General features: G+C 38.1%; 1 protein-coding gene across 2 annotated transcripts in view; it reads left to right on the top strand.

Annotated features, from left to right (window-relative positions):
- Positions 1-16,184, top strand: part of fcho1 (FCH and mu domain containing endocytic adaptor 1) — a 46,804-nt gene that overhangs the window by 5,436 nt on the left and 25,184 nt on the right. For both annotated transcript variants that reach the window (XM_011474072.4, XM_011474071.4), the window contains exon 2: positions 6,182-6,227. In XM_011474072.4, coding sequence (XP_011472374.1) covers positions 6,204-6,227 — 24 coding nt within the window. In that variant the 5' untranslated portion in view covers positions 6,182-6,203. The remainder of the gene's footprint in view (positions 1-6,181; positions 6,228-16,184) is intronic.

The following is a 16,184-nucleotide window of genomic DNA, read 5'->3' as shown; positions in this document are numbered from 1 at the left end:
ATATATCCATATATTTGATAATGTATTACCTTTGGCACTCTAAAGAAGGTTTTTTTTTTTCTTTTTTTTTAATACTCGCCATTTTCGCAGCAAATTCTCTTACCCGGAAGTAAAGACGACTCGATCTGAGACGCCACCTTTTGCTCCTTGTGGGCACTGCCCATTTAATGACGTGAACCTAACAACATCATAACTTTTGCAGAGATGGATTTGCATAATGTGGAACCTTATAAAAGCATTTAGCCGATCAACGTTAGCTCCGTTGAGGAAGTGGGAGTGTGTGTTAGTCTGGGAGCGGTGCTGGCAGCCCAGACTCTTCCTGGAAGGGGCTGTTCCTCACTTATCTACGTTACAATGTGAGGACTCACTTGTTTTCGTGGATTGGGAGGGGCTGGTGCTCAGAGAGCAGGTTTTTAGAGGAATACTCAGAAATGTTTGAATGGATCAATATATCGCTTTTGGGTTGTTGTTTTTTATGAAGAATTAAAATTAAGTTGCACTTAAAAGCTCAAAAAGTTAATTTTTTTTTTTGCATGATATAGACCCTTAAAAATCTCATTTTAGTTTTTTTTTTTTTTTTTCAAATTATTGTGAATCAGGAGCAGACGAAAAACGTGCTGTTTGGAAAAGATTGTGGAAAATACCCTGGGTGGGCCACAAGCTCTCTGCTCCACTCTATTCTGATGCATTCACTAGTAGACGACTAGATGCATGTACGTCTATGTTTTTCTCGTCCAAGCTGGCATCTGCATCAAAACTGTACGATTGAATAGCTCCAATGTTGTTTGCCATTTTTGTTAAACTGATCATTTTGGTTTGGGGGTGTGAACGGGCTGTTAGCTAGAGATCACGTTAACAGAGGGCTTTCAGCAACGGGAAGGGGAGGTGGGGTTGCTATGGACCTACTGTCACGCCCCCATTTAGGGGCGAATTATTAATGAACTCCTGCCACTCTGCCAAAATTATGTCCTAGATAATGACACAGGTTTTTTTTTTTTGGCTAAAAAAGACCACTGGAAATACTTTGACAATAGATCAAAAGATAAGCAGAGTGTTGACGTGTCCTTGGGCAAGACATTAAACTCAACATTGTTCCTGGTGGTCTGTTTAGCAGCTTGCGTAGCAGCACAGGCTGTGTGTGTATGTGTGTGTGTGTGTGTGTGTGTGTATACATGAATGGGACTTGTGATTCTAAAGCATTTTGGACTGTAATCGAGGTAGAAAAGTACTATGGAAGTATTTACAGTGTATTGGTTTTAGGGAACTACATGCTGTTCTGTTTTTCGTTGGTAGGTGTTAAGATTAAACCTGCTTGTGTCTAATATTGAATTTTCTTTTTAGGATCTTTAATCAATTCTTTGTGCAGTTTGGAAACGGGTGTTTTTGCTTAATTGTGCAAGAAAAAAAAATCATCTTTGAGTTACTTTGCTTTTACCTCCATCTGTCCTTACCTCCATCATTTCTCACTCATTTTCTTCTTTGCATCATTTTTTTTCTTTTTTCTTTTTTCTTTTTTACATCTTGAGCCCCTGACTAAAGCATCTGTTTGTGAAGTTCCTGTCATTTCATGTTCCTCTGTTCCATTTCCTTAGCTATTATTCTCTCTGACTGTGAGCAGTTTTGTTTGCAATTCGTTGCATCTGTTGGTGCTGTGAGATAATAAGGAGAAGTGGATGGAGGTGGTGGTAAAGAGTATGTGCTCTCTTCCTCCAGAGAGACATCTGCCGGTCGAACTGTTTTTCCTCTCACTTTCCTCTGTACAGTTTTAGTCGTAAATTTTTTGGCAGCTGACTGTGTGTTGGCAAGCTAGGCTGGGTTGGCAGAGAAGGAGGTCAATGTGCCTTCACTGATAAGGTTACAGGCATCTTCAGGAAACTGAATCAAGCTTTTTGAATTTATGAAAAGACAAACAAGTGACAGAAATGTGTAAATCGTGATTTTTTTGGGCCACTTTATCAAGAATTTTTACCACATTTTACGATTTCTTCTACAATTAAGATATTCATGTTTTCAGCTGTGTTTTTTCAAAGTGCATAAAGAAACTTTTTTTAACACTGGGTTTTGTTTTACCTGTATAAGCAGCACACAGACTTTTTTTTTTATTTAACTTCATTTCTAAGGACAAGCCACAGAAAAAAACTTGTAACTTGAGTAATAAAAGATAAAAATTATAATTTATAGGTTTCTGAGGGAAGTAAATTTATAACAATATTTATGAAATCTTGTTTTGCTGGCTGTTGACAAACATATTATTGGTGCATTTAAAATGTGAATTGTCAACCAACATTACATATTTGTATATTATATTTTTCTATATGGTTAAAAACATGCTACATATTCTGATTTTTCTTGTGTTTTAACGGAAAGTAATTCCATAATGTCTGATTGTGATAATGATATGTGGAGGTGCAAGTAAAAAGTAATGACCTTTTAAAATGTCAAGTCTTAAATTAGATTCTTTCTTTGAATTTTTTATTTTTATTGTGAATAGTTGGTTGCTTTGACTCCAGGCTTCCTCCATGCAGCAAATATGGTGACTAACATTACATTTTTATTACATATCTTTACTGTTTTTCTCTGAATAAAAGATTGACCATTGAGAAAATGAAATATTAAGGTAGTTCCGGTAAGTTCCATTTGTATAACTGCAGATGGAGGGGCTCCCATGGTGGGTATCAGGATGGGGTCCTGGTCCACACACTACTCTTTCTTTGTTTTTCCGGATTGTGCTGTATATTAAAAAAAAAAGGGTTAATAAGCTCAAGTAAGGCCCACCAGGCTGCAATAAGAATACAGGTGGCTTTGTGTGCCTCACTGTTATTGGATCCTGCTGCCCCCTCCTTATTTTTGCATCCTGAAAACCATCTGGTGGTTTGCTCCGGACCAGAGCCCCCTGCGTACTCTGGCATCAAAATCTGGCTAGTTAACATATATTTGTGGGTTAAAATAGCTGTGATCCCAGATTTTTCAGAACAAAATATTTCCAGTTCTAGCCTTTAATGTATGCATTACATCTACATGAGCTTGAATTGTAGAAAAATAAACATAAAGGCAAATGTGCCCCCAACCACTTTCATCAGATTCATCATTTATAGTGTATATTGTGTAAACAAAAAAATATTTTTTCCATAAACACACAACACCAAGTGCTGTAAATGTAAATACAAATGTGACAACAGTTTAACAGTGAAGTCAAACAGATGTTCTAAAGTCTGAATAGATTTCAGCACTTTTAATGTCTTTGATCACTGCAGAAAATGATCAAAAACTGCAGGCAAAACTCACCATACGTTGTGTTCTTTTTGGTGTTAATGTGGTAAAATAATGGTGTTAATGTGTGCTTTAATTGCTCTGACTTTAGAACATTGACTATAAAGCTAAGAAGCTTTCCTAAGCTGCGTTCACCGAACACAATTTGCGTGTCAGGGGCGTCCAGTTTCAATGTTAAGTAACCGATAGACGGGATTGTGGGTTCTGCGGTGTGATTTGAGCGTTGTGGGCGGCGCTGGCCTGGCAGCAGCGCTATTTGGACATTGCGGTGCAACTTGGGCATCGCGGCATGTCGAGAGTTCAAAAATCTGAACATGGAAAATGTTTACTTCTTACAAAGTACAAGTATGCAGTACTGTATGCAACAGCCTTTTACTGTGCAAGCTGACATGCATTTCTATGACTTTTTTATTTGTTGAATATTTTTTGTAATGCATTTTTCTTTAACTTATGTTGCTATATTAATCGTTTTTTTTATTGCAGGCTTAGCCCATGTTCCTCTAAAGCACAAACCCCCACACAGATGTCTACACTGCTACCACTGATGTGTTGACCGCAATTCTATAAATGTTCTCAACTTGATTCTGTTTAGTTTGCCTGGGCTCCAAGAGCTAAAGAGATTTCAAATAATAGGTGTCAAGTTTCTTCCCTCACACATGTCAGGTGTATAGAAGGCTGGGCTGACATTTGAGGAGTTGTAGCGCCACAAACATATTTCTTACAGGGTTTTCCTCTGTCCATATTATGCTTTATGTCACTCTTTCATAGGAAAACCCTGCAGTCTCCCTCTATCACGTCCTCAGAATGTGTGCTTTTAAGGAGTCACATGACTCTGAACATATTACTCTCATAGCAGCAAATATAGATATCAAGAGCCACGTGTGAAGATTACGCAAGTGAGTAAAGATGTGTCCCGATAAACACTGCGTTAGATGTTCCAGTCATTTTTTTTTAAAATCTGTTACGAGTTGCCCTAACATCTGCCACCATCAGTTACCAGTGCCGGCTTATCATTGACCAGATAAGTAACTGGTTTTGACCAGACTCTAAGCTCCAGGAATATTTGAATATTCTCTTGTTCTGTTGAGTGTAAGAAAATCTGTCACTTTTGTGCAAGCACACATCCAGCTCCATAAATACCTGCACAGTGAGTCCTGAAATGGAAAACGTCTATTTTTCATTTGTTTTGTGTACCTTTGACACAGATCAGCACGACAAAACAACCTCACCTTGAACAGGTCATGGGACTGGCTCATGGAAAAATGGTTTAGAAATATGTGTTACTCTTTTAAGCCGGTCCCATGAGCCTGATCACTTTCTAGACTAAATATCTCTTTTTTGTTCTTTTAAGTTCTTCATTAAAAAAGGCTGAGAGTTTTTTGTTGTTCTATACCGGTTAACATTGATTTATTTGTCAGTTTTACTTTAATGATACCGACTTCCTCTTTTTGTGTTCTGCACACTATCTGATCAAACAGAGAGTTGGTTGTGTGCTTTCCAGCCCCTCTGCTGAGCCAATTAAAAAAGTGTAAGGTGTGTCAGTTTGTGGTTTGGTCCGGCCTTGTGCCGCCACCGCGTTATGCCAGGTCCCCCGGCCTGAATGGAGACCATGCCAACACAGGGAAAAGCCAGAGATGGTTGGATTATTCATTCTAGTCTGCATGACAGTTTTAGAGGAGTTCCAAGCATGAATGGAATTAGTTCACATGCTACAAAAATGATGTTCAACATTGGAGCTATCCAGCTGTGCAGTTTTGATCATCCAGATTCCAATTCAGACGAGGAAAACAAAGACGTACATGAATCTATTTGTCTGCAAGTGGATTCATCAGAATGGAGCAGAGGAGGGAGCTTGTGGTCTGCCCAGGATATTTTCTACCATACACACTAGCTTTTTTTCAAACTGCATTTTTATCGTCTTCTCCTGATTAATATTGATTTGAAAAAAGAAATACTCACAAATGCAATCTTGAACTTAGTTTTTAGTTACGGGTGTCAAACTCATTTTCACTGAGGGCCACATCAGCATAGTGGTTGTCCTCAAAGGGCCAGATATAACTTATACATGTAACATGTAATTAAAAATAAATGTAACTACTCCTTAATGTTAAATAACTCATTATTTATTTACTATAACATTTTAAAGTGACAATTACAGTTGCATAAAAAAACAAATGTTTTCTTGTTACTTTAGCATAAATCCTTTTACATTTGATTCTGTCAGGTAACATTATATGGACAGTGTTTAAGTCCTATCATATAGTTTCCCAATCAGATATTTCAAGTCCGATTCCCTGACTATGAATAAATACACACCAATTTTTTTTTATTATAAGAAATTAAAAACTTTTATGCTCTCGTGGGCCACATGGAATGACATGGCGGGCCACGTTTGGCCCGCGGGCCTTGAGTTTGACATATGTGCACTAGAACATGTGTCAAAACACCCAAAACACAATTTTCCTCAGAAGGGGTCTTTAACAGAAGCAGGTAACTGAGCGGATCACAGCAGACTGCTTCATCTCTTGGTGATGGCTTGTTCTGTCTCATTCCTTCCAAACGGTTTGTCCTCCCACTTGGTAGTCCTCCTTTCCTCCTCTGTGTTTCCTCGCTGCTCTGTCATCAGCATCCTATATCTGCTGTGTTTCTCCTTTGATGTCATCTGTTAAAGCCGTCTTTCCTGTCTCCCAGGTATCCGCCTCCTATGCTGAAGGTGTCTATCAAGTCTTTTAAAAGATTAGAATCTGACAGGGTGATGGCTTTTTATCAGAGGGCAGAAACAAAACCAATAGTAAATCTGTTTTTATAGACTACATTATTTTCTTCCAGAAAGATGATGAAATGTCAAAAATGCTGAATGTTCTGTCGCTCGTCTTTTTGTAATGGATCTTTTCTTGTTTTTTGTGTGCAGATTGGTGTAACTCGGAGTAAATATGGCCTTTCAGGACAACTTCTGGGTAAGTGTCTTGACAGCTCTTAAAAAGAGTAATCACTAATCTCTAACCACAATCATTTATTCCGTCCATCACTGCTGAATCACAGCTGTGATTCATTCAGCTCTCCACTGATCTCCTTCATGGACAGTCATGTCTCTGCCTCTCTGACGCTTTCTAAGTTCACTTCAAATTGTCAATAACAGTTTCGATCTTTTTATTCAAACGTTTGCACATATTTTATCAATTGCGCTGCAGTTATCCACAATTGTGTTTTTGTAACTCTTGCTAAAACTTTCCTTTGGGTTTACTCGTTCAAATTTAGAGCCAGGCTTCTCTAAATAATGTATTAGATAATTGAGTTCTGTAATACATTGGTTATTTTCGTCCGACGAAGTTACATTTTTAATCAAAACTTTTTTTTTTCAAGGGACATAACCACAAAGGCATCTTTTGTTATGTTTAGCTCTGAAACTAAACATCAGGGGGTCAGCTTTATTATAACTAAAGTTCCTACTCTATCAATGGATGCAACTTTTTATGCTTAAAGAACCATTTGGACCAGTTTCTTACTGGCCAAAAACTCAGTGAAACCCTCAAATTCAACTTAACAGTAAAAAAACAATTTATGTTTTATGGCCATTATGCCATTTATAAAATGTAGAATTTAAATATTTACAATAAATAAGTTATAAGGGTTATATTTTTCTATATATTTAACCGTTTTAACTTCTTTTACATTTGATAGTAACAAAATAAAATTTATTCTGCTCAAATTAAAACTGCAAGTAAAAAGCCAAGTCAAACATGGCATTTTCTATGATTATGATTTTGACCTTTATTCTTTTCCAACATTATAGATGTAGAATCCAATTTAAAAAAAATAATCTATACATGTAAATGCAATTAAATACTTAAAGAACTTCACCTCTGAACAGCAACTAAAAAGTATTCAAAAGCGAAGAGCCACAATGGAGGAGTAAAACAGCCACATGTGGCTCCAGAGCCTCAGGTTGTAGACCCCTGCTCTTTGCATTATCTCTCAGTTTCACTCTGAGTAAGAAGAAGTTGCATAAATTTAGAATGTAGCTTTTATTAAGTAAATCTTTGGCCTTCTTATCTGCTCTGTACAACTGCATAAACTGGTGGTTTTCATCCCACTCGCCCAGCGTCAGTCCTCCTGATGATTTTTCTGCTTTTTAAGGATCTTCCTTCTGCTCTGATCTGCCTCCTTGTTTTTTTTTTTCTTCTATGGCCTCTATTCTCTCTGGCCTTTCTGTCACACCTGCTACATCTATTTCAGGTGTGTCCTACTTTTCCCCTTCTGTTTTCCCACACTTGCAAAGACTTTGGTTTAATATTGCACATTTAACTGCAATCAAGAAGACACAATTTCTGAAAGGAGAAAGTTCTCTTATAACTCAGAAGTTCTTCAATTAAAAGTAATTATTAACCCCCTTTTTCACATTTGATAATACAGTGTTTTATTTCTTAATTTTTTAAAACCCTTTCAAACATTCATGGTTATTATTTTTTGTTAAAGATACCTGTAAGTCTGTATCCGGTTGTATGTTTTAGTGTAAAAAGGTTGTTTAGCTGTATACTGTAAGTCTGGAAGGATTTGTAAAGATATTTATCAAGATGTGACAATGAAAAAGATAAACTCTGATTTAAAAATCAGAGTTTGTGCTTAATGATTGCCATGTGATCTAACAGAATTCATGTTATCAATATCATGTTTATTCAGATATTTGCCTTCTGTTTCAACCAAGCTGCTTTCCTACCTGGGATCTGTGCTTCCTGAACCTTCGGTTAGCTAACACGGCCTGGTGGGAACAGCACAATCCCAGATGTTTGCTACCACTGTGCACTCATCTCTCAAGGAAGCCTATTAGCAGCAATTCAGTGCTTTAACAACTGATTAAAAGCCCACTCTGATGAAAATTCACGTTTTTTGGCGTTTTTTCATATGTAACATTTTTCTCATGATAGAGTACGTATAAGAAGAAAATAAATATTAAAATAATTTCTTTGTTCAAATCGTAAATAAATGCTGCTGGGAAATACTGTAGGTGTGATGTAGAACCTACAACGGCAAGCCAAAAGCGTCCTGCTCCACTCCATTCTGATGCATTCACTTGTAGACAACTAGATCCATGTTTTCGTTGTCTGAACTGGCATCTGGCTCAAAAACTATACGGCTGGATAGCGCCAATTTTGCTCGCCATTTTTTGTTGCACCAGTAATGTTAGGCTGGGGTTGTAGGAAAGGGTGTAAACAAAGAGATGATAAGAAATGGGGGCCGGCTTTAACGGTCTCATCCACGACTTAAGGAGCTGCTAAATGTAATCTATGTTATGGATCAGGAATGAACAGAATTACAATTCAGTTTTATTGTAAACAAAATCAATTCTTAGTTTGTGTGAAGAAACGTTAACATATCTTGGAGAAAAGTCTTTAAATGTAACTTGTACTTTTCCTCTGACATTATTTTGAACCTCTAAAAGTTATTTTTTTCTTTCAAATGAAATTCTTTTCATGAGTAACATCTGCACCTCATTACTTCTGAGATCCTTTTATTGTCAGTTGGAGATTGTGACGATATTTTTGCGGAACTGCAGTTTCAATATTTCTTTCACTCCTTTTTTGTGTCAGTTTTGTAAATAATAATTTTTTGTCAAAAGCACCGGCTGATAAAAAGTATCATCTTCATCATGTTTTAATGAAAATGTCTTCACATCTACTCAAGTCTGGTTATGATGTGCTGCCATAGACTGTTAGTCGAGGGTGGAAATTACTATTTTCTTGTGTGTGTGCGTGTCTGTGTGTGTGCGTGTGTGTGTGCCACAGTCACACTTGTAAAAAAAAAAAAATTACAGTAAAACACGCATTTGTTTTGTAGTAAACAGTTTTTTAATATTTTTCCCTTGCCTGAAGCAGAGTCTGTGAAAAGAGAAAAGCAACACATGCTTGTGTTTTCATCCCAGTCTGCTTTTCACTTTAATGTGTTTCTGTAGAGTAATCCTATGGTTTTCTGTTGTGGGGTAATTATTTAATTCAGTACATACATTGTCTTTTCACTAGAATTCTTATGTATTTCGGTACTATTTTCTCTTTTTTCAAAAATCCTCTTCAGTAGTGTCCTTTAGTGGTGTTGTTGTAAATATTTTTAAAAGATATTATTTCTATCCATGACACGCCTTCATTTGTGAATCTAATTTACATTCAACATTTTCTAAATCCACCATAGATCTGTATCGCAGTTATATGTAGACCGAAGAAAATCCATTCTAACCCTCACATTTCCTCAGTAACAAACACTAAGACCTGCATTTAAACTTTTTTTTATGTTGTGTGGGGCTTTCTATCTGTCTCTCGACCTGTTGCCACCATTACTGTCACTTCTACAGAGCTGTGCTCACTCTGCTATTCCTGCCCGGTCAGCAGAAAAAGTCTAAATCAGCACAACTCCCAGCAGCAGCAGCACTGACGGGCAGGTTAGTCGGCAGACTAGATAGCTTCATGACAAAGTGACAGGGCCATCGTTTGGGATACTTCTGGCCTACTTTTCTGAAAATCTCATGATGCGGTTTGCTACCTTTTTACTGACTGGAAAAAATGAAGCCATAGAAACAAGTGAATTTGTAGCGGAAGGCCAAATTAGGAACTCAACATTAGACTGGGGGCCAATTTTGGTTTAAAAAAATGGATAAACTGAAAAAGTTGTTTTTAAAAACTTTAATGACTGTCATTTTTACAGTTAACCAGGCCCTCCAGATGTTTTCCCAGTTGCAGAAGGAGGTTGCTGTGCAGATCTTCTACTCGTCTAGTCATTGTATCATTTGACAAACTTTTTCTTTTGCTCTGGACAAATAATGTCAGCTACTTTCAGCATACATTCTTTTTACAAACTCCCCATCACTGAAGGGCTTGCTTTGCTGGGCTATTTCCAAAGTCACGATGTAGCTAGCTTCTGTCACAGCTTCACTGGATTTAGCCATTTCGGTAAACATTATCTTCTGTGCAGCATAGCCTCATTGTAGTTGTTGGAGCGCTCCTTACCGGTAAATTTGTCATAGTTTTTATAATTTGTAACATTGTGACGATTTTTATTGAATTCTTTGAGCATTGCATTTACCAGCTTGCAAATAAGGCACATGACTTTATCCAGCCCATGAGGTATGACAAAGTAAACATTTGTCCACTTAGCTTGAAAGCACCGTTTCTCCTCGCCAACACAACATTTTTTCCTCGAAGGAATCTGCTCTGGCTCTCCTTTATTGAGGGCCACAAAAAATCTTCCTGCGGGCCGCCATTGGCCCCCGGGCTGCACTTTGAGAACCCCTGAAGTAATCCATTTACAATGTTATAGATAAATAAAACTTTTTTAATAGACACTCAAAACAAGTTATTATCGTTTGTTCTATTGTAAAAGCGTTCCCAGTGGTCCTTTATTAATGATTATGCCATTATTAGCCTGAATCCAAAGAATCCTGTCACGTTTTCTAGGACATAGTTTCTGCAGAGCGACAGGAGTTGTGGGTGGGACAGTTGGTGCGGAGTAAGCCCACCCCCACTTTCCAATCATTTCTTTAATATACACGCACCCTTGCTAGCTTACAGCCCCTCACAGCCCCTAGCTAACATTTCAGGTGCAACAAAAAGGGTGAGCCTTACTGGAGCTATCCAGCTGTACAGTTTAGAGCCAGAAGTCCGCTCAGAACAGGAAAACAGAGAGGTTAACAGAATTGTTTGTCTGCAAGTGGATGCATCAGAATGGAGCAGGGAGTTTGTGGCCTACCGATTGTAGCTTTTATCTCACTTCTACAATCTTTTCCAAATTGCATTTTTGGTGTTTGCTCCTGATTCACAGTGATTTGAATCAGGAAATACTCAGAATTTTGATTTCATTTATATATGTCCTCCATAATGAGAAAAATACTACAAGAACTTGTTGAAAACCCAATTTTCATTGAAGTTGGTCTTTAAGTTAGAGAATATTTTGACTATTGTTCAAGATCTTGATGACAGCAGCCGGTTTAGCTCGTGCTGGTTTGCAGCGCCTGCCGTCCGTGAAACCAGGGTTCGACTCCGGGCTGCTCCCTGTTCCCTTCTCTACCTCTGCCGGTTCCAAGCCCGGTTTGAGAAGGTTGCGTCAGGAAGGGCATCCGGCGTAAAACATTGCCAAATCTACCATGCGACTCGTTCGCTGTGGCGACCCCTGATGGGAGAAGCCGAAAGTGGAAGAAGAAGTTCAAGATCTTGATGAACTTTTGCCGTTTCTCCAAAGCAGCTTCAGATATGTTGACGAACGGTCAGCAGAAATGACCCTTCATTGAACTTTTGATCTTTAACTCTTGATTTTTTTTCTTCTTGTTGACACTACTGTGTTCTCTTTGTAAAATTCACCTAAGCAATATTTTAGACACTGACATCTATTTAAATGATTGGTCACTAGCCAAGCAGTGTATAATGACTGAGGTTATTGACCTGAAGTTGGATCAGCTTAAAATGAGGATGCTCTCCACTGTGACATTTAAAGACAGATGACATTTATCTCTCTCTTCTGTTGACCATACCGAAGTGGATCCTTGAGAATCCTCTCTGCACTGCAGAGTCAGGCTCCATGGAAAAACCAGGCCGTTTTTTCCAACCTCACCATAAACCTCCCCCAAATTCTCTGGTCTTCCTTTCCCATCCTTCTACCCATTGTCATGCTAATGAACTCCACCATGCATGACCAAAACGGTCAACTCAATTGATGAAAAAGAGATCGGCAAAGGGGTTAAGATGGGGGGGGGGGGTGTTTGCATACATCAAATACTCCTTTCCTTGAGGCTTGGGGAAAGCTTCCACTCACTTGTCCAGTCACTTCAGGAGTGTCTCCTGGTTTGGAGCTCTGTTGATTTGTTCAGTCAGATTAACCAGCAGCAAACTTTTGTGAGTGCCATCTTTCAATCTGTTTTCTTCAAAAACCTTCTCACTTGGTTTTGTGTCTTAGCTTGTCTGAGTCCTAGCCAAGAGTATGACCACTCAATGTGACTGTACACTTTGTGTTGTTGCACGGTCAGAGACATGTGATTCCGTTCTGAAACAAGACACTGTTTTGTCCCTTTTTAGTTTTTCCCTTCTGGCTTCTCTTGGATTGGAAGTCTCACAATCCTAGGAGGCATACATGTTATCAAATAGTGGCATTATGTATTTTTTTTGCTATCCCTGAATAAACTCTAGATTTTAAATGAGTAGTGATACATTTATAATTATACATACCATATATAAATACATTTCTAACAGTTGTAAGTCAAATGGCCTCATCGTTATATACAAGAATATCTCAAATATTTAAAATATTTGTTCTAATGTATTTTACAGAAAAATAATTTGCTCATGGGTATTTGGCAGAAGTTTTACGTCACATGCCTTTTTTTAATTGTTATTTTGATTGAACTGTAGGCGACTCTGGTTTCAAACTAGCAACTTGCACAGTAGTGGTCCAGTGCATTTTTCTGTGCTGCACAATATAGAGCACTACAAATTCAGCAACGGAACAAGGAACAATCATCAAATCTATATAAAAAGAAAACCAAATCAAGGAGACATGCAGAAAAAACTAACTTGCGTTATTTACAAATAGAAAGAGTTTGACTTGACATTTTATTACAATCAATCATGTCTAACTAAAACATCCTGCACTTAATTATACAATTGCACCCAAAGTTTAATGAAATATTTGATTTTATTTTTTTCACAAGCCGGCCAAATCCTTCACACTGTTATCTATTGTTGCAACAGGGAAGCGGTACCTTTGATGCTCGTGCTGTAAGAAAGTTTGATGATGAGATTAGTTAATGTACTAATCTGTAAGGTTTAAAAAAAAACTGGTGTGCCAAATAAAAGACCAACACTGAAAGCCGTTCGGCTAAAACCTATTTTTGCAGATGTATTAACTTTAAACACTTACCTTGAAGTTGAATTATGGCATCTGGACATAAATAATTCTTTGAAATGTTTTCCCCGCTCATTCAAGTAGCTTAATCAGTTAGACTGATGAAGCCAATTAAGCCAAGTCCACTACTAACGTGTGACATCTGGACCTAAAGTCCAAATGCCATTATTCAATATCAAGACGACGTCACCCAGATGACTGACAACCTTCATCCACTTTAAACACTTAACTTTTTAAAGCTGCTTTGACATGTAAATATCATAAATAACTATATTGTTGTTGTTTCTAGAAAAGCTTTCATTTCTCACCTGAAGGATCTGCAACAAATGGAAACAAGAAAATATTTATTTTTATTTTTATGCAGAGAGCTGGCAGCTACGTTAGTCACTTAAAGGGCTAGCTAGCATTAACAGTTAAGTCAAAATCTATAAACTAAAATAATTTTCTTTAAAATATACGCCTATTTCAAATGCATTAACCCAGCAGTGTGACTCGGAATAAAGCTGTTCTTTCACATCATTGTGACCAACAGGCTTATTTCTCTGGAGATGAAGGAAGTTACTTACTTTTATTCATGTCAAAGTGTGAAGGATAACCCTGCAGCTGCTGGGTGGGTGTGGAATAAGATTTGTTCCGTTTTTCAAAATTTGCCTCAAAGTGAAAGTGAGGTCAACATCACTTTGTCAGTCTGAGCTGTGTTTGACTGTGACATCTCTGGCTTCTCTTCTAATGCTGTAGACCCGAGCTGTTGGCGCAAAGCTCATAGGGAAAGTGTCTGTTCAAATGGGGGTAAACTTTGGTAGTGGTGCGTCTGTAAATCTCATTTACTTCCACTGGCATGTTGTGTTAACATTAGCGCTGAAAAAAGATGTTGTAGATAGGATTGAGCCTGAAATGATAGAACCTCTGCACAAACTCATTCCAGCAGGTTTTCAGTTATGTTGGCATCCTGGCTTCTGCTCCTAATCCTTTAACCTCTGTTTACGTGTCTGCAGTGTTACTCAGCCCTGTGGTACGGGCCGTGCAGATCCCCCAATGTCTGAAGTACTGGATTTCAGCCTAAACGTGGACAGAACCAGTTCCTCTGCATCTCATCTCATGAAACTACTTTATCATTTTTAAGCAAGAAGTCATTGATAGCAAATATGGACAAATGTAAAAAATAGTAAGAATCACATGACTATTACTTACCCTATTAGCAGCTAAATATTACAATCAGACCCTAAAACATTTTTAAGTGAGTCTTGAGCCTCTTACCAGGCTTGCAGTCCTTGTTTGCAGCCAACAGGCCAGCCTGCCAGCATTGGTGGACAGGTGCTGTGCTCAGCTCTGTGTGAGGCCGAAGGTTCAGCTGACGGCTCACCTTTCTGTTGTGAGGGTAGGATTTCAACAAAGGTCATCCCCCAACTGGAAGAAACTGACTTTTTGAAGAGATGATTGAATATATGTAACTAAACAGTTTAATGTCCCACTGAGTAAATCCATTTATTCGGAGGAGCTGCAGATGTAAATTAGTCTGAGGCTAACATCACAAAAATTTTACCCCCCCCCCCCCCCCCTTTAAAAGAAAAACATCTTAACTCTGCATCACTTTTAAATGGGATTCTGTAATCAAGCAAGTAAAGAGCGATTTTAAGATTACTGAGATTCAATTAAATTACTAAACAAATTATTGTCTTTTTGTAGCATAACATGTTTAAATCATAACCAAGGTTAATGCTTAGAGACATCAACATCAAACCAGAGGGTTACTGGTTCAAATCTCGGGACTAACACGATTAGATCTTTTCAGCCATGGTGTCCCTACATTCTTTAGATTTGCGTTTATGTGTCATTGAGTACTTTGTATTATTTTAAGGGTCAAGTTGTCGGCTTTATGTCATTGTTGGGGGGAGGGACTGAGGAAACATTTGTGAAAACTTGAGTTTCTATTTTAGGTAACCATGACCTTTTAACCCAGTTTAACATGGCTTAAATACATTTGTGGAATTCTTTTCACTTTTCCTCTGATGTATTGAATTAAAAGTCTAAATAAGATGTGACTGTCAGCAGTGATGCTTCAGGTACAGACCTGCCCTGCTTGTTCTTCTGTCACATTTACCTTTCATTTATTTTTTAAATATTTTTTTTGAGGGACGGTTCCTGTGCTGCCTGTTGGGAGCCCAGAGCTCAGTCTACGTGTGGTTTGTTTGCTGACTATGCAGGTTGGGGTGTGTGTTTTTTGCATGCGGTTTTTTGTCGACCCCTCTCCTTGGCATTCCAGCCATTCCCCCGGTACCTGGGAAGAGTTTGTTCTCCTCCAACAGCGTATTTTTAGGTGCAGAAAAGCAGCTGTCTGGGTTTGTGTCTGCAAAAGCCGCCCGACTGTTGGCTGGCAGAAAGAAAGCCATGAGGCAGACGTGGCCTTTTGTGTTCCGATGCTGCTGTCTCAGCCACACTTGTGTGGATTACAGTTCGCAAGTGTGTGTGATTACAACATTTATGAATGTGAGGTGGTTTGTGTTAAATCTGTTGGGCTGCAAGGTTGGCAATTGTCCTCCAGAACAGCTTGTTTGTGTGTGTGTGTGTGTGTGGTTTTTTGTTGTTGTTTTTTTTACATTTTAAAGATAATGATTCAAGTTTGCACTGGTGCTGTGCTTGACATATAAATGTCAGATGGAGGAAAGTTTCAGTGAATAAAGCGGCATGTCCCCCACCCCCCCCAATGTGTGGGAGTTAAGTCTGAGCTATCAACAGAATTGACAGTTTAGGTCTTCGCTTAAAAAAAATATTTTTTTGTGTCCATTTTTTATCGTCCTTTTAATAGAAATTAGGAGTAAGGTTTAATTAAATTATAATTAAAGTACAGGAGCAATTCATAGTACTTAACAGAATTAGGCTAAGTTTTTTCTTTTTTGGGGGTGGGGGGTGCATAGAGACCAGGAAATGTGAAGGACTTAAATTCTGAATTAGAAATGTCCCATTGAGATTAAGAATCTCTTTTTCAAGGAAGATGTATCATAAATAATATTAAAAAATAGCGGCATCTCTTGTAC

This window comes from Oryzias latipes, chromosome 4 (genome assembly GCF_053564925.1).
Source record: "Oryzias latipes strain Hd-rR chromosome 4, Olatipes_Hd-rR_3.1".
Taxonomy (NCBI): domain Eukaryota; kingdom Metazoa; phylum Chordata; class Actinopteri; order Beloniformes; family Adrianichthyidae; genus Oryzias; species Oryzias latipes.
The sequence above is the reverse complement of the archived record's forward strand: the minus strand, read 5'-3'. Positions and strand labels throughout refer to the sequence as shown.